The 24,801-nt window shown below is 40.3% G+C and overlaps 1 protein-coding gene across 1 annotated transcript in view; it reads right to left on the reverse strand.

The window, feature by feature from the left end:
• The window catches only part of ETF1 (eukaryotic translation termination factor 1), a 24,982-nt gene extending 2,526 nt beyond the window's left edge, over positions 1 to 22,456 (reverse strand). Inside the window, exons 1-8 of the mRNA XM_052642719.1 lie at positions 22,334 to 22,456; positions 22,069 to 22,172; positions 5,269 to 5,444; positions 4,757 to 4,896; positions 2,150 to 2,288; positions 1,673 to 1,863; positions 1,013 to 1,142; positions 324 to 479 (exon numbers count right to left, since the gene is read on the reverse strand). Coding sequence (XP_052498679.1) covers positions 324 to 479; positions 1,013 to 1,142; positions 1,673 to 1,863; positions 2,150 to 2,288; positions 4,757 to 4,896; positions 5,269 to 5,444; positions 22,069 to 22,154 — 1,018 coding nt within the window. The 5' untranslated portion in view covers positions 22,155 to 22,172; positions 22,334 to 22,456. The remainder of the gene's footprint in view (positions 1 to 323; positions 480 to 1,012; positions 1,143 to 1,672; positions 1,864 to 2,149; positions 2,289 to 4,756; positions 4,897 to 5,268; positions 5,445 to 22,068; positions 22,173 to 22,333) is intronic.
• Positions 22,457 to 24,801: the final 2,345 nt, after the last annotated feature.

Below are 24,801 nucleotides of genomic sequence, written 5' to 3' on the forward strand. Positions count from 1 at the left end.
GTTAGATGAAAGGACTCCTGAACTGATTCTATCAACCTTCTTTTCATAAGCACATTAGTCAGTATGCAGTGCATGGAAGTCTACCAGGTATACTGGTCCTATCATAAAGAAACATCAAAGACATTTAAGATACAGCCCTTGTCCTAAAAAATCTTAGGCAGACATTTATCAGTTCAATAGGGTACAGGCTGGGAGTGGGGAAGAAGGTATACATCTGTCTTTTGATTGCTCCTGAAATCAGCCACCTTGTCCAGTATCCACCCCAGGCTTCTTGAATACACAGGTCAGTAACAAATGGAAAACTTATTTACTAATTATCATACCTTCTGTCCCTTGGCAATGAAGAACATATCTCATGATATCCAGATTTTCATAGACTATTAGAATCTCTACAGCTCCCATTTCTAAAGCCTTTAGTGTATCTTCAACTCCGAAACAGTACTTGCCCGTGTCCTGGCTTATTTCATCGAAGTATCGCCCTGTGGTTAGGGACAGGTCAATAAGAATGTATATTAATGTTTCTTTTTGTACATATACACCTGCTTACTCAAAATCAGAGAGAGAGAGAAGGTCAACTTAAAAATAACTGCCAAAAGTTAGTAAAAAATCACACCACTAGTCGAGGCTCCAGAAATTGAGTCTCAAGAGGTACCAGCTGGGCCAAGTACATAATCATTTGGAAATGCATGTGTGTCAAATTGGAAACACAGCCAAACAATGGCCCTATTAATCTTTAATTTGAGCTTTTGAATTATTTATCACTCTAAAACAAAGGATAATATGGGAAATTTGACTGAAGTTTGGTTCCTACTGCCAAAGGGTAAAAACAGTAAGAAAAACAAACATTAATATTAGACGTGACATCTAAAGGATGATTTAAAATAATGATTCCATTGAGGAGGATTTTAGTAAAAATGCTAAACCTTCCTCTTTTACCCTTCTCAGTGTCTTGTTTTGTACATACACAAATACAAAAACTTTTCACAGTAAAGAAGTTGTATTTCACTGATACCTATTAATTTCTTCTCTTGAATGAACTTCACGTTGGAGAGGACCTCAGTAGATAATTCAATAGCTTGATTGAATCCATTTTCACCACCATAAGATATATCAACTAATTTTAAAACTTTTGATTGCAACCTCTGACACAAAACAAAATTATAAAAAGAAAAAGCACATCATCAGTACTTCAAAACACCCTTAACCAAGACCTGTTACGTCTTAATGGCATGCAAAACTAACCAGTGAAACCTCAAGAGGAAGGCTATAGGGGAAGGGGCCCAACTTACTCATGAACAGGTCTCATGAAGATCACCTCCCCAGCCAACTGTATTGCACATCCTATTAGACTTACAAAACCAGCTCCTAGTTTCTTTGAAATCAAACTTCAATTTAAAGCCAATTATGGCAACCTACTAAAATCAGGGGCCAACATAGGGCCAAGAACGATTCCATCCCCAAATGGCTGATTTCAAAAGAAAGTAAGTCCAGATATGGGGGAATATCTCCTAATATTACTAATAATACACACAAAATTTTGCCAACACAGAGTGAGGTTTTTAACATGGAATTTATCACTGTAAAAGAAAGAGATGTGCATGTCCCAGCACTCACAGAACTCAACTACTCCCACCTAGAAACTTACATAATGGAACATCTACTTCTCACTTACCTGATCAAACATATCAGATTGACTTAGTTCAGTTTTAAAGTCAGCTGATCCAGCTAAAACGAGACCAGCCACATTCACCTTGTCCCCAGAAATAAACAGCTGCACAGCAGTCTCAGCTACTTTTCGAACATAGTTATGTCGCTTTTCCATTCTTAAACGGGCAAAACGCAAGGCTGACTGACCTCCTCTACCTTTGACAAAAAAAGTGATGAGAGAAAAAGGCATTTATTAAGTACATGATACCTTGCTAATTAAAAAGTAATTATATAACCATGCTATTTCCCAAGGAAAGGAGAAAATCACTATTCCTTTCAAAATAAAATTGCTTTTAGTGAGTGAACCACTAATTCTGTAGTCAAAAGAGTCACAAGTAACAATGCTTCTCCCATCACCTGAGTTTACTTTCCCCTATTACACAATTTGCTTCCTTAATGCTGGACACAAAGCAAAAGTGTTCATGTTCTCTTCCTAGATTACCATGTTTCTTTGGGAGATCCACAGTGAATTTGTGCAGGACTTCTCTCGTATTTCCTTGGAGTGTGCCAAAAAGTGCACCACTACCATCTATTACAATGAAGCCAAACTTGCTATCATCTGAAAGTAGTGCTGTAAGAGCCTGCAAAGCAAACACAGGTACCACACCATAAATCTCAAGGCTTTGCAAAATTAAGACAAAATTCCAAAAGGTCATATACAAGCCCTTTCCACTCACTCAGAACGGTATGGAGTACTACAGAAAAACCATTTCACGGAGTAATTTAAAGGCTTCAGCTATAAATATGTAACTCACAGACAAATCTGAACCTGATGCAGGAGAAAACCAACAATATCAACGTGAAGCCTTTTTACAAAGCTGACCTAGGCACAGGAACCCAAAACTAACAGAGTTATAGGGATCAAATTCTTCCTAGGTTGTTTTTAGACTGCTGGTGGTCTAGGGAACATAATATTCAAAGTCTAACCTCCAAAAGTTGACTTGCTGTTACCATTAATAACCCCAGCATTAATAAGCAGTATTCACTATGGCTAATAAGAATCTTTTGCAAATCAATTCTAGAATAGGAGTACTCACTGAGGACAAAACCCAGAAACCATCTATAAAAAGATCTAGTTTTGAAATGTTTAATTATGTCTTGAGTAACATTAATGACATCAATATCTAAAATTCAATTTTAAAGGTATTATACATAATACTGAATTTTTATGAGAGAAAATCCTTCTGGGTTAGTATTGTATCATTGTATTTCTGCCTCCTGAAAGAGCAGATCTTTAAATAGATCTGGGACCCATATAGATGGGCAAGAGTTGGCGCCTGTAGACATGGTAGATGACTAATTACTAGGTGGCAGCCTCTATAAAGCTAAGAAATTATTACCCATACCATTTAACTGAGGAAGAAAACAGCTCTTCATGAACTGCCTGGAAAGCAGATTAAGACTAAGAATCACTCTTTAACCAAAGCATACTTGATAATTAGCATTAAGACATAAATATTGCACATATTAAAAAATTTGCCTTTAAGACTCTGTCTTCCAATGCAGGGAGGTACACGTTTGATTCCTGGTCAGGGAACTAAGATCCCACATGCCACAGAGTGGGGCCAGAATTTAAATAAATAACTTGTTTAAAAAAAATTTTGCCTTATCCCAATTACCTCTGTTATATAACTTGATTAATTTAGGTTCTCATCAGGGGATAGACTTATCCCTCATAATAAGAATATATAAATATCCTGATTAAACACAACTTCAGTTGTGTTGTTCAGTATGCCACCTGTGTATGTAGTTTATAACAGTTAGAGCCAAAACAAACAAAGCTAGTTAAGATGAAATGGTATCCTGGAAAAAGAGTTAAGGTTTAGAAAAACCAGTGAAGCTAACTTAGGTAAGTAAAGTAAAACTAGATAACATGAGTATCATGTACTATTTAAATCAAGAAGACTAAAAATCTGCTTTTATCAAAGCAGATACAGTTAATTGGAAGAGGGTGGCAAACTGCCTCCCCAATGAAACTTTTGCCAGAAGGAGGCTGTGACAGCCAAGAGAAAAATCTCCACCATCTATGCAATCGCTCAAGATCTGACTGGAATTGAACTTCCCGTCAAGTTAGCAGAATCATCCATTGTAAACTGTGTCGACAAATGTCAGTTCTAATTCCACTATAGAGGTTTCCCCCTATGTCGATGAAAGGCAAGAGACTGAACTAGAAGCCAGTTGTGAATTCCTGATTGTTCTACTATTGACTGATTTAGGTCACTCTAATGAGGTTTCCTTTCTACCCTTAATGTTCATCATATTATGACAGTTCTGTCACTCAAAAGTTGTTTTTTTCTTTTTAATGGATGGGGGAAAAAAGCTCTTATGGTCCTGACTACTGAAGATTTTTATAATTTGTGAGCTGAAACTAAGAATGCAAGAAATATATTCAAGTATCATGGATACATAGGGAGACCTAGAGATCAGGTAGTCATTTATTTCTTTGCTTCTAATTAGTTCTTCAAACCCAGCTTAGCACTTTCCTCAAATATACTGAATATTCATGTCATTCATTGTCATAATAATGTATCTTTTTTTAAGAGCCAGCCTTATAATATAGAACAGTTATTTGGAAAACAGCCTGTCAATCGTTGAACTGGTTAAACATAATTACTATATGACCCAGAAATTCCACTTCTAGCTTGTATACCTGGCCCCCCAGTGAAAACATATGGACGTACAAAACCTTGTACACGTATGTTCAAAGCAGTATTATTCATAACAGCCAAACAGTGGAAATGACAGTTTCACCAAATGATGTTATTAAGTGAAATGTGGCATATCCATGAATAGATAAAATATGGAAAATAGTATTTGGTAATAAAAAAAGAATGATGGATAATACATACCACAAAATGGATGAACCTTGAAAACACGCTAAGTAAAAGAAACAAGCCACAAAAGGCACAGAAAAACAGATTAAGGGTAGCCTATAGCTGAGAGATCTTGGGGTATGGCGGAAGGGACAGAGGAAGGCCTGGGAGTGACTGCTAAGAGCTATGGTGGATTTCTTTTAGGGTAACGAAAACATTCTGTTTTAACTTCTTACCTCTGTATGGAATTTGTTGTCACACAAATACAATGACGTATTAATTGGTTTGAAAGGTTCAAAGTCAATGTTGACTTTCTTTTCCTTTCCTTCTTCCGTTACAATTGTACCACAGTAAACAACCAGGCCGTTTGGAGGTACTGCAAAGAACAAACAATTTCTCCACTTAAATACACACCTAATTTTCCTCAATTAATAGGAAATGTTCCCACAGCCCATTGTTCTTGCCCCTTTAAATCATAATTTACATGAAGTACAAATATCTGTAAATTTCTCAGGCAGATTTCTCTTCCTAATTTTGAAACTTGGGATGTTTTCAAAAGGATTTATTATTTTAAGTATAGCACATACTACTTAACTTTCAAAAAATAACTTAGGGAAAAAAAAAGACCGAAGGAACACAGCTCATGGCTGGGTAAAGAAAGCACTTGTGACCAAAAGCATCACAGCAGAATAAGTGGAAATACAACCAAGACCAAGTAGAGGAGGTAAATGATCAAGCTCCACATTACCTTTGTTATAAAGTTTGAGTCTTTGTTGTACAGATGTAATGGCTCCCAGGACTGAAAGGCGGTTTACTCGTGACTTAATGTTAGATGCAGTTCCAAACTCATCTGCTAACATTTTTGCCACTCGTGAAATCTGGTCTTTGGGAGGAATGATCAACGATATCATGCTTGTGCCATTGCTGTGGAAAAATAGCATTAGAGGTTTAAGTACTACATAAGTAAAGAATTATCGTTAGTAAATGGAGTTAAAAGTGAGATGCCCCTAATATGGGAAAAATAAATCACTCTAAAAGTGACCATGAAGGTACGGGCTATACCTCTGTAATTAAAGTGTACCCAGAGCTAGAAAAGTGTTCAGAATATGGTAGGTCTATCAATCTTCAACAAAGAGGCAAGACTATACAATGGAGAGAAGCCAGTCTCTTCAGCAAGTGGTACTGGGAAAGTTGGACATCGCATGTAAATCAATGAAAACACACCCTCACACCATACACAAAAATAAACTCAAAAAGCTTTAAAGACTTTAAGACATGAAACCATAAAACTCCTAGAAGAGAACACAAGCAAAACCTTTTCAGATAACTCGTACCAATGTTTTCTTAGGTCTGTCTCCCAAGGCAACAGAAATGAAAGCAACAATAAACAAATGGGACCTAAACAAATTAAGGTTGCTTAAAAACTAAATACACACACACACACACACACGCACAGCCATAAAAAGAAATGAGATAATTCCATTTGATGAAAGAGAAAGACATATCCCATCACTTAATGTAGAATCTAAAATATGACACAAATTTATTTACAAAACACTCAGGAAAAAAAACATGGTTACCAAAGGAGAAAGGGGTTGGGGGAAGGCATAAATTAGGAGTTTGGGAAATGCCTCATTCACCAAGGAATGAAAGGAGAAGCTTTGATAAAGGTGTGACAAGACTGGAATTTAACCCTGAGTCCATGGCAGAGGCTTAGAATCTGGTGGTTCTTCAGAGGAAGATGCAATAATAAGATGGTGCAACAAGTCTAGATGAAATACCAGTTTAATATCCTGGACCCCTCCTTCAAAACTGCAGGCTCACCACGATAACTCAGAATCACTAACTCAGCACCCCAAGTATCCTGATACTGACAGACAAGAGTCTTGGATTCACATAAAATATCCCAGTTAGGAAATCTCTGTCACACACACACCTTTCTCTCTAAATAAATGTATTTTACGTATTAATCACTTTTGAGTTTGATTAAAGAGAGAAATGCAGAGTCTCATTACCTCTGGGTACCCAAGCAAATTAAAGTTTCTACAACTAAAAACCAGGACAAAACCCTAACTTATGGAGGATACATCCCCAAGGCTTTATCCCATGAGAACTCCCTTTTGAACAGCTACCAAGCCCTCTAACCTCAATATTGATGCCAACAACATATCTTTTTAACCTAGACATTCTCAAGACTTGCTACTATTAAAAAAATGTTACCAAAAAAAAAAAGTGTTGGCAGGATGCAGAGATAAGGAACCCATATGCATTGCTGGTGATAATGTTAGATGGTATATAGCCATTATGAATAACAACGTGGCAGTTCCTCAGAAGGTTAAACAGTTACCATGACTCAGCCATTCCACTCCTAGGTATATGCTCAAGAGAAGTAAAACTATATGTACACACAAAAACCTGTGTTCACCAAAGGCACTGTTCATAATAGTTAAAATGTAGGAAAAAACCCCATGTCCAACTAATGAATGGATAAACAAAATGTGGTATATCCAAACAATGGAATTATTCAGTAATAAAAAAAATAGTGCCAGTACATTATTTACATTATACCAATAAAAAGCAGTAACAAAAGACCACACTTGCACGGTTCCATTTATATGTCATTTCCAGAATAGGCAATCCAGAGACAGGAGCCAAGGTGGAATGGGCGATGACTGGTAATGGGCACATGGGGGGTTTTTTTGGGGTTGAAAATGTTTTAAAATCATACTGGTGATCATTGCAGAGTAGTGAATAGTGCTTCCACTGCAAGGGGCATGGGTTTGATTCTTGGTTACAGAACTAAGATCTGGCCTGGTCAAAAAGTTAAAAAAAAAAAAAAAGTGCTATAGGAAAGACTCAAAATAGAACTTAGTAAGATATTTCCTTTAAGGTTTCTTAATCTGCGAGCTTATAAGAAAAGCCAAAGGATTTTCCTGAGAGGTGCTAATTTGTGTTTACCATTAGTAAAAATAATAATCTTATGTTAAAAAAACAATATCCAGTTTATTAAAAACAATATGAACTGAATTAGAAGAACAACAAACATATACATGGGATATTACAAGTCCCAGATGTGCCCTGACCAAATCTAATGGCAGCTTTCTTATGAATATCTATCATTATAAATTGATTCAATTTCATATACCCAGACAAAACCCTACCTGAAAAAGATACACACACCCCTATGTTCATAGCAGCATTATTCACAATAGCCAAGACCTGGAAACAACCTAAACGCCCATCAACAGATGATAAAGAAGACATATATATACATGTAGTGAAAGTGAAGTCGCTCAGTTGTGTCCGACTCTTTGCAACCCCATGGACTGTAGCCTACCAGGCTTCTCTGTCCATGGGATTTTCCAGGCAATAATACTGGAGTGGATTGCCATTTCCTTCTCCAGGATACATGAAGTACATATATACAATGAATACTACTCAGCCCCACCCCCCACAAGACAGAACAAAATAATGCCATCTGCAGCAACGTGGATGCAATGAGAGATTACCATACTAAGTGAATAAGTCAGAAAGACAAATGCCATATATCACACCTTATGTGATAGTGTGGAATCTTAAATATGACACAAATGCACCTACTGACTAGACAGAAACAGATTCACAGAGAACAGACCTGTGGCTGCCAAGGAGCGTACGGGAGGGATGGAATAGGAGGTTGGAGTTAACAGATATAAGCTATTATATACAGAAAAGAATATTAAAGAAAAAAATAAACATATATACATATATATAACTTTGCTGTAGAGAAATCAAATTGTAAACCAACTATGTCAATAAAAAATAAATTGAGCCAATCTATATTTTGAAGGCAAAAGCTGATCTGACATGAGCCAAAGTATGTTAAGAAATGTGACTGTTGTTTTACAAACTGTTTCTACTTGATACTTAATGAGTCTATAGGAAAGTTACTTCCTGAGATTCTTCAAGACCATGATCCTAAAGGCTATGATAAGTTTAATCATTACAAGTTTTAGTGTCAAAATGAAACAGGTGGGGGCTTTCTTTAGATAAACTGGATAGACTGCCAGAAACACCTAAAACTTTTTCCTAATTGCTGAGTGTGTTAACTTCACATATATCTAATGTCTGGTGTAAGTCTGCAAGAAAAAGAAATTAGAAAGATAGCTACAGTGTCAAGTCAAATAGGCTTATGTGAACAACATCAAAGAGTAGAGAAAACCCCTAATATTAGCTTTGTAACCATAAGTGTTTGAAATCTGTAAGCGTCTGGAAACTATCTTCCTAGAATAAAATAATCTTCACAAATGTGCGTCTTGGTACCAGCATTGGAAAAGAACCTCATAGTTTTCTCCTAGTGGCAAAGTTCACAAGTCCCCTAGTCAGACAAGTTTTCTTTAGAAGGAGACAAGACGGCTAGCAAGCCCTTCCACAGTCAGGATAGTTGTCCTCAGTCTGTCAGCTAATGTTGGCTTCAAACCCAGCAGTTTCTGCTGGGCTATCTACTCAAAACTTAGAAGGCTGGTTCACAACCTTTGTGATACTTTCCTCAATAAACTACAAGTAAATTTATGAATTATGAACTACAAATACGTGGTAAAGCATGGTGTGTGCTCTGCTGCCACCCCTTGGACAGGGGAGCAGATATTCTAGTCAAAGCAGAGAATCAAACAAATTCATAATAAGCAGCTTTAGTTGTACAAATATAAGCAATGATCATGAAACTAAAAAATCAGACATATATACAATTGTAGTGGCCATGTTCCAGATAATGAATTAGATGGAAAAAGAATCGCCAAATGAAACAATTTGGTATCTTCTATTACAAAAAAGAAAACGCTCTTTACAATCAGTGGGTGTTCTTTTAGCAATCAACCGTAACAAACTGCTGTACTCCCAATATGTATCCTGCTAGGGACCTAAATTTCTTAAACACTTTTTGATCATTCCTTCTGGAGGCCAAAGAGGAGAAAAGGAGTTTGCTCGAGGAGGGGCTGGAAAAATTAGGCAAGTAAACTTCACTTCAAATTTGTTTCAATTGTAGGTGTCACCTTATGATATGAAACTATACAAGACAGGGAAAAGTTGCAATCTGAATAAGATAGGTGCAATCTGAGCTTTACTGACTTGTATTTGTTTTCAGATGAACAATTCTCAAAAGAGAATTTCTTTACCCTGGGGCTTTTGGACTCTTTAGGGACCAAAAGAGTTTAGCTACTTCTCAAAAGGGCTCAGTTGTAGGAAATGTAATGAGAAGGGGCTAAAAGGATAGCAGGGTAGAGGCTCAGAGATCAGAAAGCTAACAGGCAACAAACCCAAAGGAGGTAAAGTTTGAGGCTAAACAGAATGCTGGGATAAATTAACTGAGGGGCTGAAATGCCTAAAGGCAGTCCCTAAAGCAGGATAATCAAGTGGAGGACAAAGCAATGACCTTAAGATAAGCAGCTATTTACTTTTCACTGTGGACAGGTTAAGAAGATAAGCATCCATTAAGCAACTTTCCTGTATAGCACCAGAGTTGGGCAACCTTAAACTCACATCCATTTAACATCCTAGAAAGGAGTATAGTAGTAGAGATACCTAAGAACATAATCTTGTTATGGAATTCCACTTAAAAAACTGGTAGATTTCTACTAAGTTGTTAAATATGAAGCTACTTAACAGTTAGTCTTGGCTTCTTACTCATTTTGAATTCTGACTAATGTTAAAGAAAAAGTGGGCTTCCCTGGTGGCTCAGACAGTAAAGAATGTGCCTGCAACGCGGGAGACTCAGGTTGGATCCCTAGGTCAGGAAAATCCCCTGAAGGGAATGGCTACTCCAGTATTCTTGCCTGGAGAATCCTATGAACAGAGGAGCCTGGTGGGTTACAGTCCATGTGGTCACAGAGTGTCACACATGACTGAGTGACTTTCACTAGTTTCCCTTTGTGCCTCTCTCTAACCAGTCTTGAGGACTTCCCTGGTGGCTCAGACGGTAAAACGTCTGCCTATAATGCGGGAGACCTGGGTTCAATCCCTGGGTCAGGAAGATCTCCTGGAGAAGGAAATGGCAACCCACTCCAGTATTCTTGCCTGGAAAATCCCACGGGCGGAGAAGCCTGGTAGGCTACAGTCCATGGGGTCACAAAGAGTCGGACACGACTGAGCGACTTCAAGTTCACATTCTACCCAGTCCGGGGGAAACCTTAAGTTTCTGAATTCATCTGACACCACTGGGGATGAGGATACAAGGATTATTTACATAGATGGCCTCTACTTTACAAGTTTAAAGCCTTCATGATTTGTATGCTGGGTTTGATAACAGCAAATTAAAAGCTTTTCCAGGAATTTTATGGCTGTCCAAGTGGTTAAGACTCTTAGTTTCCACTGCAGGTGGCACAGGTTCAACCCCTGTTTGGGGAACTAAGATCCCACATGCCTCACAGAACAGCCAAAAGAATACAACTTAAAAAAAAAAGGGAAGCTTCTGGTTTTTAAAAATTAAAAACAGTTTTTCCAGGAAAAGTTTCCAAACAAAATAAACACTTCTTTACCCCTCACCCGCCCCTCAGGCAAGCCAATCAAAGTTGCTAGACCAGTTTGTGTAAACACCAAAATAAAACCAAGAAAGCTGAGTATTTCATTTGAAGTAGAGCAAAGAGCCCTCAGGGGAGAATGAGAAATAAAGCTCTCACTAAGGAGTTGCTGGCAGTGTAAGCAAACTACACCTTTTAATTTTAATAGTTTTCATCCATGCCTCTGCTTTGTCACCATGTCCTTTTCCCCAAATCAGAAGGCTCTTCTCATTCAAGTCAGTGGATTATGAGGCACACAGCAATGATTCACAGGCAGGCTGTAAAAAAGACACAGCATACAATGTGCTGTGTAAGGTGTCTAGGGGCCTCTGCTCTCAGACCCCTTCCTTGCTGTCATCATTTTAGGGGCACACTCCCTTTTCAAAGAAGAGGTCAGCAGTGCTTCCACTCAGAGGACTAACTACTGAGAAATAAAACAGCTGGGAGACAGAAGGAGTAGTTGTAAACAGACTAAATACGGACAGTTGAACAAACTAGACACAACTTAGGAAAAGCAAGAGAATTTAAAGAGACAGCTGACAGCTTCTCTTCCTGCATTCTAAAGGTGACTGTTGGGTTTCATGGCCCTTAAAACACTACAGGGAAACATTAAGGTGCAGATTACCAGGACTGTAACGACTCCAAAGAAGAAAACTCAAGGTAATCAGAGCAAAGGTTGTATTATGGAGTGTATGTAGCTTTACAGTTTAGCAGTGTTCCAGCCTTTGGATTCAGGAAGCCTGCTCATGCAGTTAGTCATAAGAATGACAAAACGAAAATCTCAGTAGTCTTTGACTTGTAAAGATCTTACCAGTGCTTATCATTTAAGAACACTTTGGAGAAGGCAGTGGCACCCCACTCCAGTACTCTTGCCTGGAAAATCCCATGGACGGAGGGAGCCTGGTGGGCTGCAGTCCATGGGGTCGCTAAGAGTCGGACACAACTGAGTGACTTCACTTTCACTTTTCACTTTCACGCACTGGAGAAGGAAATGGCGACCCACTCCAGTGTTCTTGCCTGGAAAATTCCAGGGACGGCGGAGCCTGGTGGGCTGCTGTCTATGGGATTGCACAGAGTTGGACACAACTGAAGTGACTTAGCAGCAGCAGTAGCAAGAACACTTTAGAAAGGAGATGTGGCACCCACAAGCTTATCCACTGGCCAATTTGCATGAGAGCCCAGAACCCTTGAAGAGCTTTCTGAAAAGGCAAAACAAAAATGCTTAGATACAAAAAGATCTCGTCTTCCTTTATGTTCTGATTCAATAGCTCTTGAATAGGAGGAGTGAGGCTGGTAGTGATTATGGTTGAGAGAGTCTCAATTTCAAATGGATTGATTTAAATAGAATCAGACTTTAATGCATAACTAGGGTTAAGAATCACTGTGTTTGGCTTCTTTTCTATGCTTTTAAGAAGGACCTCTCAGCCAGCTGAAGTCAAGGAGATTGCATGATCTCACCCCTACTTAAAAGAAACTCAGAGCTCATCTCCTGCAGGTAAGCTGCTGTCATGTATCCTAGCAATAACATAACTACAATGAATCGTGATGGCTCAGATGTGTCCAACTTTTCCCAGCCAGAACACTCTCCTCAAGTCACTGCCATCCATCTTATCACTCCTACTTTCAGATTAGGGCAAGGAGCATTTTAGAGACTGCCTACTATCCTTTCTAGTTGGGATTTAAGAGTATATACTCCCCAGGAAGCTATCATCTCAATGTTTGACCAAGATAAGCCTAGGATACGGATGGTCAAGGTTTCCCCTATCCCCTTTTCAAGCTCACAAAGCTCAACTTAAATTTCAGACACAGCATTTCTGGGATTCACTAGCCAACTACATGGTAGGGATCCCAGCTGAATATCAGTTCGTTCGTCTCCAATTTCTACAACTTCTGTTATTTTATTCACTATGGGTTTTCCATTTTTCTTCTTTAACCAAATGCACAAAACTTTAAACTCTGAAACTAAAGCAATTTTTACGTGGGTTTAATATGGGAACATAATAGGATGGTGGTTATGAGCACAGGTTTATGATTATCCTACTGCCACAACCTGGACAAATTAAGAGTCTGTTTCTCCTTACTTCACAAAGTCAGGAGGATTCTATAAAAGAATATATATCAAGTGCCTAGCATGGATAGCAGATAGATCGATAAATGGTAACTAGATGGAACCTGATAGCTTCTTTCGCCCCACCCCCCTGTCCTTAAGAGAACCCAGAAAGAATTAAGGGCACAGCACAGTTGGAGGGCAGGGGAGAGTAGCAACACTGTTAAGTGATGCTATAGACTTATTTGAATCTGAGTAAGCATTTGAATCTGAGTAAGCGTAAAGAGAGAGATATAATAGTTAACTTTGTGGTAGGTGATAATCACCTTTACTGGGTTACAGGACCCGCCAAATCTTCCAACAGAACAAAAGAACCAAGCCAAAACTCAGTTCAAATAATATGGTCAGAACACTATAAGCTGTTTTGGAATTCATCACAAGGGAGAAATATAGAAATTCCTCTCTACTCCTATCTGGTTATCAGTCACGTCAAAGATTTGACCTGTTTTTCACCCAAAGAAAGTGTGTTAGTCGCTCAGTCGTATCCAACTCTTTTGTGACCCCATGGACTGTATCCCGCCAGGCTCCACTGTCCACAGAATTCTCCAGGCATGAATACTGGAGTGGGTAGCCATTCCCTTAACCAGGGGATCTTCCCCACCTAGGGATCGAACCTGGATCTCCAGCATTGTGGGCAGATTCTTTACCATCTGAGCCACCAGGAGTCATTTCTACCAAATAACTGTGAAATAACACTTCTTGATGGCAGAATTCATTTCAGCACTGAGTGCACACTTAAACATTTGAGAATGAATAAATGGTTAATTGCTAACGTAAGAAGCAGGGTCTTCTTTATACAGTCTCTTTCTAAGCAGACACCAAGGATTTTATTCTAAACTATTAAATAAAATATCAATTAAGAGTTTGCCAATCTTTGGAGAAAAACTAACATGTGCCTGGAAATGACTAATCACCTCTGCTTTAGCTTCACTAAAATGCTCAAACCGTCAGTCTTTTACCCTAACAAAAATGACACTTTCAGTATCTTCTTTTGCCACCTTTAAACTGGTTCAACCGCACCTCAAACCTGCTCCCAAATATTACCTATGATGCAGGTAGGAGGTGGGTGGGGCTGCTTTCTATAGAGAGTTTACAGAATACTGAGAGGATTCTGTTACTGTTCCAAGTGGCTAGACAGAGTTACTGGAAACTGGTTTTGTGCTACTGACCTCAGGGTCAGATGCCATTACCAGATGGACAAGGACCAAGATATTAACACACCAAGACATTAAAGCAGCCTCTAACCTAGAAGACACAGTAACTCAAAATGTCCCAATATTTTGCAGAAAGTAAAGTTTACAAAAGGCTCATTTTAGTGTTTTATCCTCAAAAGCATTAAGATTACTACTGTACTCTAAAACAAAACTGTATTTATCTGGTGCAGTATTTTTTTCTACAATTACAGGAATTTACTTTGTCATAAAAGGGAAACTAAAAACAAACAAATCGACACAGTGGAATATTCCACTAGGGAGCAGCAGAAGCTGGAAAATTTCTCTAGCATTCCCACATCAGTGAGAAGCCAGGAGATAGCAATCACAACCAACATTAGGGACCAACTAACCATCAAGGTTCTACACAGGGCGAGGAAGTCCACTTCTTATCTTTCTTGGCCACTATGCAAGTACTTTTCAAATAAAACAAAACCCATAGCCTTCCTGTTAATCTTCTCTCTAATACACACATAAGCTTCTAGGCAAGGATTTAGAAGTAAGTTATTTCCCTCACCAATGATGCTCATTAAGAACATGTTCAGTACCCAAGTTCTTCCTAGGGTAGATTTGCAAACAGTATGCCTGTTCCCTTTATCTTTGCTCTAGAGTCTCTGCACATCTGCTCTCTCTAGTAAATTGAAAATCTCCTTGGACAAGAATCCTCCTTTCAGAAGAGAAGAGGAGATGTTTCTATTCAGCAAAATCAAAGAGCAAGGTAGTGTGGTATAATAGTTAGGACCAGAGGCTCTGGAATCAGTAAAGTGGGGACAGAATCTAGCATTGCCCCTTGTTAAGACTGTTATATTAGCAAAGCTAATAAATCTCTCAGCACTGCAAAATTTTTTCATCCATGAAATGGCAGTAATAGCTTTTTTCATAGACCTGTTGTAAGGAGTCAAAATATATGCTCTTCAACCCATCTTCAGGAAACTACTTTCATTGCTTGATTAAAACTCAGTCTTTCTTGTCCATGAACTTCTAACCCTGTCTTTCCTGAGGATCCTTCTTGCTTTAAGTTGAGTCATAAAAGCCAGAAGAGGCCAGAGAATGGGATGGCCAGAAAGAAGGAAAACTTTTTTTTTCTTCAGTAAAAAGCTAAAAATATCCAGAGGTATTCAGAAATTAATGTTTGGGGATCAGTACATCTTCACTACTTGCAAACTAGTGTTGGGACCGTCACACTTTGTTAAGCCAACTTTACCAGTGAGGCACATATATGCAAATACTCTGCACTATTTCAATACCCTGACAGCTCACCAACTATCAACCAACACAAAGCTTTTCAGTCTAATTTTAGGCTAACTGGCTTTTAATCAAGAATGAATGTCAATGACCACTGCAAAGTTGCAGATCAATTACAGCTCCACTACATCAGTGTATCAAAGACACTGTATCAAACAATGCCCAAAGTAACATTCTCTGACAACATTCACCTGCCTTGTTTAGGAAATCTGCCCAAGTAGTTAAACAATCTCTCCATTTTTGACCATGTCTAATAACTCATTTAAGACCCAAATAATCTACTTACACTACACCCCCATCAACATGTACCGTTATTCTGAGACCGGAAATGGTTCATATCATCACTCCAAGGTTGTGTGTCAGACTATTTTCTCATGGGGTTGCACAATGCTTCCCTAAATGTATAAATATCCAACCTACAGCAGACGTTTGGTGGAGCTTGTAAGCTGACTAGTTAATAGTAAAAATGCATCTGTGGGCTTCATTTTTTACATACTTAGATGTGAAATTGGGGAACAAAGTTAGAAGGCCACAGACATCAAGAAAAGGACAATCTTCTATTTTGACTAGGATCATTCTTCTAAAGGAAACCTTAAAGGATAAAATGAAAAAACAACTTCAAGGGTTAAAATAAGGACAAAGTGAACATGCAAATACTTATAGGATGGGTATTACATACAAATTCAGTAGATAAAAGAGAAACAGCACTGGATTACAGCACAGAAAGCTTGACCAATCTATCAATGTGAAAGAATCAAGTCTGTTTTTATCCTTGTATCCACAAGAAAAACAATGAAATTATGGCTCTTAATCAAACTCAATTATGTTTTGGAAGAGGTGAGAAAAAGAGCAACCACACTTTATCTTGATTCACTTAGAGTCAAAGAAAAAGATACCTGTTCAGGAAGGGGCGGGGGGGGGGGGGGGGGGGGGGGGGGACTTTCATTACTACCTAATAGGCAGTATTAAGAGGAAGCTGTTATGAAAGGGAACTTCATTCATCATGCTCTCTGAGGACAGCTGCCCACAGAACAACCTTGTAATTTCCAACCTGGTGGGAAGCATCTTGAACCCCCTCTAAATCCTTTCTCTTCCTCACTAAAAGAGCAGCCTGCTGCAGACACTCCTATAGAATGTATCCTAGAAGAAGGTTCTATTCTGAGATCCCTGGAGAACAGGGTGGACTCAAAAAATTTCCGCTGCCCAAGTTCAGAGATAGATGGTTGGTTCCAGCAGTAGGCCTAGGGAAAAAAGGCAAATTTTTCCTGACTCTTTAAATAGGGCCTGAAGCCATTTAACCCTGCTGCAAAACCCACATTTTAAGTTTTCCCACAACCAAACTCAAAAAAAGGGCCCTTTGCTAAAAGGGGGGCAGGCAGGTAGGGAGGACACTGGAGACCTACACTGCATTCTGGCTTAAATGGTATTCTAATTATGTACTCTTGCTTACCTAGGAATGTGTCCAGAGCAAACCTTCCTTTCCTGGAAGGATCAATGTATCTGCCATTACAATAAGAAGTCTGTCAGGAGTTGAAATTCAAAGAGAGTAATTGTCCATTAGGTTCACAGTGCACAGAACACCATGCCAGAATACAGCGGCTGTTAGGGCTGGTTCTGAGTCGAGGCCGACAGCCTAATACCCTTGGAGTAGACTGAGGAACACCACCACACCCTATCAACACACTCTTATCTGCCCCTCTTCCCCTTACCTCCTCAACAGGCCCAGACATGGTGGCATCTGTATTTTGACCACTTTGTGGGAAGTCACTGTAGTTTGTGTTCTACACTCATCTCTTCCCAGGAAATTAAAAATATTCTAATTCTAGACTTTTCTCTAGTGGGGTCTTTTACCTGTGTAACAGACACAGGAAAGGCAGGGAAAGCCAGAAGAGGATGAAAACCACCATCTTTAAGAGCCTGAATATCCTGTTATCACTATGAAAAACTACAAAGTATCATTCTTGTTACAGCCACCTGTAACTAGGATGTGGAGAACTAAAAAACAAAACCACCTGAAATTCATTGCTTTGAGACCATTCCAAGAATCCTTTAGGTCAATGTTCTACTAATCAACAACTTCCACTTAGGGAAGGAACCCAAACACATTTTACACTTTAATTTATTCAAATCATATAAACAACCTATCTATATTCTATTTAAAAAACCCATTCATTGATCTCATAAAAATACTAACTTTTAATTCAATATAATATGAGGAATTTTCTGGAGATTTTGGTCTGTCCCTGGCTTTTAGAAAGCTCTTAAAAACCTTAGAATTTCCTGAGATGGGGAGTGTTTTTGTTATTATTCATAAGGAGTCCCCAAGGAGCATACCTGAGTTTATGCCAATGAAATGACTAGGGTGGGGCCCCTAAGCACAATTAGGATGGACCAGTCACCAGAAAGACCAAGTTTTTTGAGGGCTGAACTTCCAGCTCCATTCCCAGACCTACGGGAAGGGGTAGTTGCAGAGTAATCTATATAAAATTCCTGAACAAGATTTAATGAACTTCTGGGTTGGTAAACTCAGGTGGCATACTCCAGTTTCACAAGGACAGAAGCTTCTGCACTTGGACCCTTACAGACCTTGCCCCATCTACCACTTCATCTGGCTATTCATTTATATCCTTCATAACATCCTTTGTAATAAATCAGTTAACATAAATAGTTTCCCTGCGTTTTTTGGACCCTTCTAACATATCATTGAACCCAAGAAGTCACAGGAAACCCCAAGGCCTAGGCTTGCTTTGGCATCATATGTGTGGGCAGTCTTGTGGGACAGCCTTGTGGGATCCGATAGTAACTCTGGGTAGTGTCAGAATTGAATCCAACTGTAGGAATACCTTGTTGGTGTCCAGTGAGACTTGAAGAACTGCTTGGTGTGGGGGAAAAAACCCCACACATCTAGTATCAGAACTTCTCAGAGGAGAAAAATTGTCCCATCCTGCTGTGCATCCTGTGTCCCCACCCCTTCCCCTGCCCATATATATATCTGGGGGCAAGAAAGACAGTCATATAGTCAGGCAATTTATTTCCTTCAAGGTATCTACAAGTTATTTTTAACAAAAGCTTTAAAAATGTCCCCAAACCACCGAAGACTCAAATGAAGCTTAGAAACTGCCCTGATCTTTAAACATGGGTTATCTGACTGAGACCTGATTATATATGAAATATATGATTCCCTGAGGAAGATGAGTGAAGGGGAAAAAAAAAATTCTAATACTCACAGACATAATTTAGCCCAGATTCACCTTGTCCATTCCTTGGTTATATTCACCACTGTCCTTGATATAGCAGGCTCTAGTTATGATTTTATTACCTGAAAACTACAAAGCTTCCAATACTATTTCTGGGGCTACCTCTTGCAGGCTCAGAAACATTAAACAACCTAAATTTGCCACTTACCTTTCTTCTACATATCTTCACCTGATTTAGTTCCTTACTGAAATCTACAATCATGGTTTCCATCCACATGGCTCTAGGTCGAGTTTTGGCTTACGTACACATCTGTCCTCATTTAAGCCAACTATGGCGAATACACCAAGAGCAATCATAAACCAGGAAGAACTACAATTAATTTTAAGTGGGACCTATGTATACGAAAAGCATTAGCTGGTGTTTTTTTTTTAATACCATACACAGAAACCAACATTTCACCAAGCTTATACAAATGCTAAATATGTTATGTTCCATCCAACATAAATTCAAATTATATGTATAACACTGCTTTTAATTCAGAAAGTATGACAAAAAGACAATACCTCTTGTGAAGATTAAATGAAATAATGTATTGCTTAATACAGTGTCTATAATATGCTAAGTGCTTAATAAACTAATGTGCTTGGAAACTTCACTCTGTTCAGATTTACTTAATCAGTGAGTCTATTTTGCAGGTGGTTTTCCTTTAAAGCTACATTACCTTGGGATCATATATCAAGATAATCACATATTGGCTATCTCAGTTTCAAGATTACTCTTATCCCAGCATACCTGAAGAGCCAGTGTTAAAAAAACAAACCAATCTCTGATTCTCATGTCCAGAATTGATGGGGGGCAGGGTGGAGAAGAAATCTTCATTTCCAGAACAATTCTACTAATCTACCACTGTTTCACTATCTGGTACTAATAACCATGCTTGAACACAACCTGTTTTCTCCTGAAACCCACAACTTGCCCCTGCCCCTTAAACATCACCACAAATAGATTCATTGTACCATCCAGTTTGTGCTTAAAATTAAAAGTCCACCATGTTTCTCAATGACTATTTCAGCATTAGGGAAAGAAGGAAAAACAATTCTCACTGCACATTATGATAATCTAATGAGTCTGACTAATATAACTCAGCCATACAATCTTGCTATTCTCAAAAAGAAACTGGTATATACTAAGAAACTTCTGAGTCAAACAGAATATACATATGACTCCCTTACTGATACCTAGCAATGGTCAAGAATGTAAATTTTCATGGGATCAGGATATAACCAAATCATGAAAAAAAGCAAAGTAGGACATGATTATCAACCACATTGTTCATAGGACAGCTTAACCTTGTATAAATCTTCAAACTTAATTACCACTTGCAAGAAAAATTGTGCATAAGAACCTCATTTTTAGCATGCTTTTAACTTTACCTAAGTTTGTTAATCAAAGAACTAAAGCCTTTAAAAGCTTCAAAGAGGAGCTTAAAAGTTTCAAGTGGCTAGGTAACATGGCTAGGAAGAAATTTAAGAATTAGCTCCCTCCATTAAACAGTAGAAAGGAATGCTGTTACTTACTTAGCAGCAACAACAGCAATCTAGAAAAGTCATACTCAGGTGAAGGATTCAAGCAAAACAACAGAAGATGCTAATGAAACAAAAGAATCTGGCTAATTCCTGGTGGTGCATCATAATGGGTCATGATCTATTATATTATCCCTCCTGTACAGTATTCTCACACTTGAGGAATAATTATTCTACCACGTGGCATAGAATCATCTGTGTTCAAGTTCTGGTAAGACTGTATTAACTATGTCTGAATAATTCTATTAAATACAAAGAAAAACAAACCTAAGGAATGAAAAATAAGCTGCTACCTTCAATTTGTACCAGAGAAAGTGAGCAAAAACTCCAGTAACTGAAGAGAACCAAACTTCCAGAAGTTTCACCCCAAACAGAACTGTCACTAATAATTAAGAACAAAGCACAATGGCAAAACTGTCAGCCTTGGGCTTCAATGGAACTAAGCATACTTACTTCATAAAACAGTAACTACTATGAGTTTGATGAATCCCATCACTGCAAATCTGCCCACCAAGGACAAACCTGGGTCAGAAACCAGAATGTTCAATTCATGTACTGAAAACAACTTTCAACACGGTCCCAGACAAGCCACTCTGCTATTCTAAGAATGCTCAGACATACAAATATGTAATGTTCCAAAAACTTTTTCCCTGCCACATAATATAAAGTTTCTATGACTGGGAAAAGAACAAAATAAAGTAATAAAGTGAGAGAACAGATATACCCCTGACACACTCTCCCCTAAAGAGTAATTTTTTTAAAATTTTAAAAGAGCATATAAAGTTAGTTTTAAACTGGTTCACCCTTCCCACAATGGACACACCTAACAGCTGCTTCTCAAAATTTACCAAAGAAAACTCAAAGCCCACCGATTCCAGTTCTGAATTTCAACAAGCATTAATACACTAGGCACTTCTACCCCAGGAGTTCCAGAGAGAGGCCAACAGGGAGCCTGTTCATATCAACAACCCCGTAAGTCGGATTTCTCCTGTACATACAGCTGTCAGCCAAAACCTCCCCTCCGGCGCACACATTCTCAGTTTATAGGTGGATCCTGTAACAGCTAAAACCAGGAAGCTAAAGGGTAATTAGAGGACTAAGAGGAAGTCATCTTGGGAGAACTGTAAAACCCAGAGAAATCAGAGGAAGTCAGAAAAAGGTTGTCCTTGACTACCTCTCCTTCCCGCCCCATCCAGACTTAATCCCACCCGGGTCTCAGAAGCCCGGGAGGGAGAGGCCATTTTAATGAGGCTTGGCTGAAGAATGTAAAGGAAGGGAAAGAGGAAATCAGGGAAGGGCCTTTGGAAAGGAAGGCCTGGCCCTTTCCCCCAACAGCACCCGAGTTGGGTGGAAGCATCTAGAGCTCAAAAAGAGAGGTGCTGGATTCAAGCGCCTGAGAGAAGTACAAAAGTAGTAGTGGCCCTACCACGAGAGGGTCGAGTGGTCTGAGTACCGGGAGCAGGACCCCCTGGCCCCAAGAGGGAGAACTGCTCCTTCTGGGGCCAACGGCGTAGACCCTCGCCCCTGGGGGTGAAGCTACTACCCAGAGGTCCAGAAGGCGGGAGTTGGCTAGTGCCTGGTTCTCCTCATCCGGCCATGCGGCGCGGGGGCGGCCATCCTGAGGGGTCCCGGAACCGAGAGGGCATGGGGGGGCCCAGACGCGGCGCTCACCCGCGGGCCGCCTCCAAGCTCTTGATGAGCTTTTTGATCTTCCAGATCTCCACGTTCCTGTCGGCAGCACTGGGGTCGTCCGCCATCTTCTCGCCTCCTCCTCCCTAGAGCGGCCCGGCGGGGCCCGGAGACACCAAGACCACAGAGTTAGCGCCGTCGCTGGGGCAGAGCGGCCCCCTTCCTTGCCACCCCCGAGAGTCCCTCCTCTTCCCGCCCCGCGCCGCCCGCCGCAGTGGTAGCTGGCCTTTCCCTCTCCCTGGCTTACCTAAGGGCCCAGTCCTGGGCGGCAGCGGCTGCTCCTCCCCGGCGGCGGCTCCGCGGCGGCGGCTCTGACGTAGGACACCGGCTCCCTCTCTCCAGGCAGCTGCATGTGTTGCAATCCGCTCACATGGGGCCTGTGACATCACTTCCTCCGCCAGGGGCTGAGTGGTAGTCGGCGGGCGGAAGGGAGGGGGCCAGCGAGGAAGAGGGGGAGCTCTGCGCGCGCCGCGACTTTCCATTGGCTGTTTGGGCCGTGGCCTACAATGAACCCGCCGATTGGTCTCATCTGGGGCCGCGCTGCCTTGTGAGGTAGAAGCCGGGGGCGGGGAAATACCTCCTTCCTTCCGGTTCGGAGAGCAAAGAGCAAGGAAGCGGGCGGAAGTAGGTGAATCTCGCGAGAATTTACTCTAGTCCTGGCTGCCTAAACCGGGGGTGTTTTTTAAAGGGCAAGGCGCGTGGGTTGTTATTTTCTCTCCCACCTTCTTGAATGGAATGGACTTCTGAGGGTCTGCGACGCATTTTTACTTTCTAGCTGGGACGCGCGTTTTGAATTGCGTCTGAGAAGTCTCAAAGAAGTGCCTCACTCTTTGCTACTTCACAGCTGACGAAGCACTTGGGCCTGCGTGCGTCACGGCTCCGCGGACTAGTGTTCAGACGCTCGGCCAGAGTGTCAGGATTAGGAAATTTCTCCAGGGTAGTCCAGCACCCCGACACCCGCACGAGCAAGAGAAGCACGTTCCTTCCCGGTCCAGGGCTAAGAGGGGTTCTCTTTGAACCTGGAACTTTATGGGGAAGGGGAGAAAGCAGGGGCTGCCTGAGGTTGAAGACATGAGGTATCTGATACCTTGAATGGTTTGATTTGAGCTGTGGAGAGTGAAGGTGGAGAGAATGTTGAAGGAACGTGGGCAGCTGTCTTTTTGACTTTGGAGTTGTTCTTGGCTACTTTATGTCTCCACCTCAGCTGGAGTCATTCAGGTATTTGGGCCCAAGCTGTGTGGCAGGCCCGGTTTTCCTGAGAAGAGCCAGACAGATTAACAGTGCCTACCTTCGTGGTGCTCTCAGTTTAGTTGGATTTATAGCCGTCTGTGATTTTATTCGTTTGTGTCGTGAAATAAATTGCACAAATACATAATCACTTCAGAGGGGTGTGAGTGTGTAATGAAAGAGGAGTGAGTGAAAACTAGAATGAAACCCAAAGGGTGAATAGGAGTTTGTCAAGAGGGAGCATAACACTTTTCAGGAATTGCAAAAGCTCGTGTGGTGGAGCAAGGTTAGTAATTTATGTGAGAGAGAATTTGTAGCTTAGACTAGAGTGGTGACAGTACAGCGAATGATATTTGAGTGTTAGAATGGTTAGGGCTGGATGATAGGTTGGATGAGGAGGAAGAGCAAGAATGACTCCCAGAATATTGAAATGGTTAGCTTTACTTAGATGGGGAAGATGAGCAGGTTGTGGGAGATTTTTGAAAATTTCTTCTGCTTATTAAATCCGAGATTGTTTATGAAACACGCCAGCGGTGGGTGCTCAGGTGGTTGCATTTGTGTGAGCTTTGAATCCTTTTCGCTGGTTATCTCGATTTTATCCACACCTTGGAAATGGGGCTTTTACTCCCATTTAGTAGATTGGGAAACTCACGCAACGAAAAGTGGAAGGAAGTTGGCTGAGAGTGAGGACATTGACTCAGGGCAAGTCTCTCCCCCAGCAAATGAATTCCCAGAATGGAATCGCTTCCATTTTGTAATTTTTACCATATGTTCACTCATAATATAATAGTTATTGTACTTCTACTGTGTGCCATTGACTGTGCTTGGTAGTAGCCCTTCTTAAATAGTCATAAATACTGCTTTACTGACTGGGTGTCTGCTGTGTCCCTCCATTTTCCTTACTTCATTCTCTTTACCCCAATTCTTTGTTTTCATACTAGTTTGCCTTGATTTTCTTTTCTTGCTTATTTTTATGTTTATAGTGTTTTAGGCCCATGTGTGATGGCTTTACAGGTGTTCTAGACTAGCTCACAGGCTTGGTTTTCTGTTTTATGCTGAGGTAAGCATGGTGACGGAGAAGGCAATGGCACTCCACTCCAGTACTCTTGCCTGGAAAATCCCATGGACTGAGGAGCCTGAAAGGCTGCAGTCCATGGAGTCGCTGAGGGTCGGACACGACTGAGCGACTTCACTTTCACTTTTCACTTTTCACTTTCATGCATTGGAGAAGGAAATGGCAACCCACTCCAGTGTTCTTGCCTGGAGAATCCCAGGGACGGGGGAACCTGCTGGGCTGCCGTTTATGGGGTCGCACAGAGTCGGACACGACTGAAGTGACTTAGCAGCAGCAGCAGCAAACATGGTGACATCCCAGATAGAATTGCTCTTCATGTTTTAAAATTAATGTTTATTGGAGTAGAGTTGATTTACAGCGTTGTGTTTAGTTTCTGCTATACAGCAAAGCAAATCAGTTACACACATACATTA

Source organism: Budorcas taxicolor, chromosome 7, assembly GCF_023091745.1.
Source record: "Budorcas taxicolor isolate Tak-1 chromosome 7, Takin1.1, whole genome shotgun sequence".
In the NCBI taxonomy this organism is placed as follows: Eukaryota; Metazoa; Chordata; class Mammalia; order Artiodactyla; family Bovidae; genus Budorcas; species Budorcas taxicolor.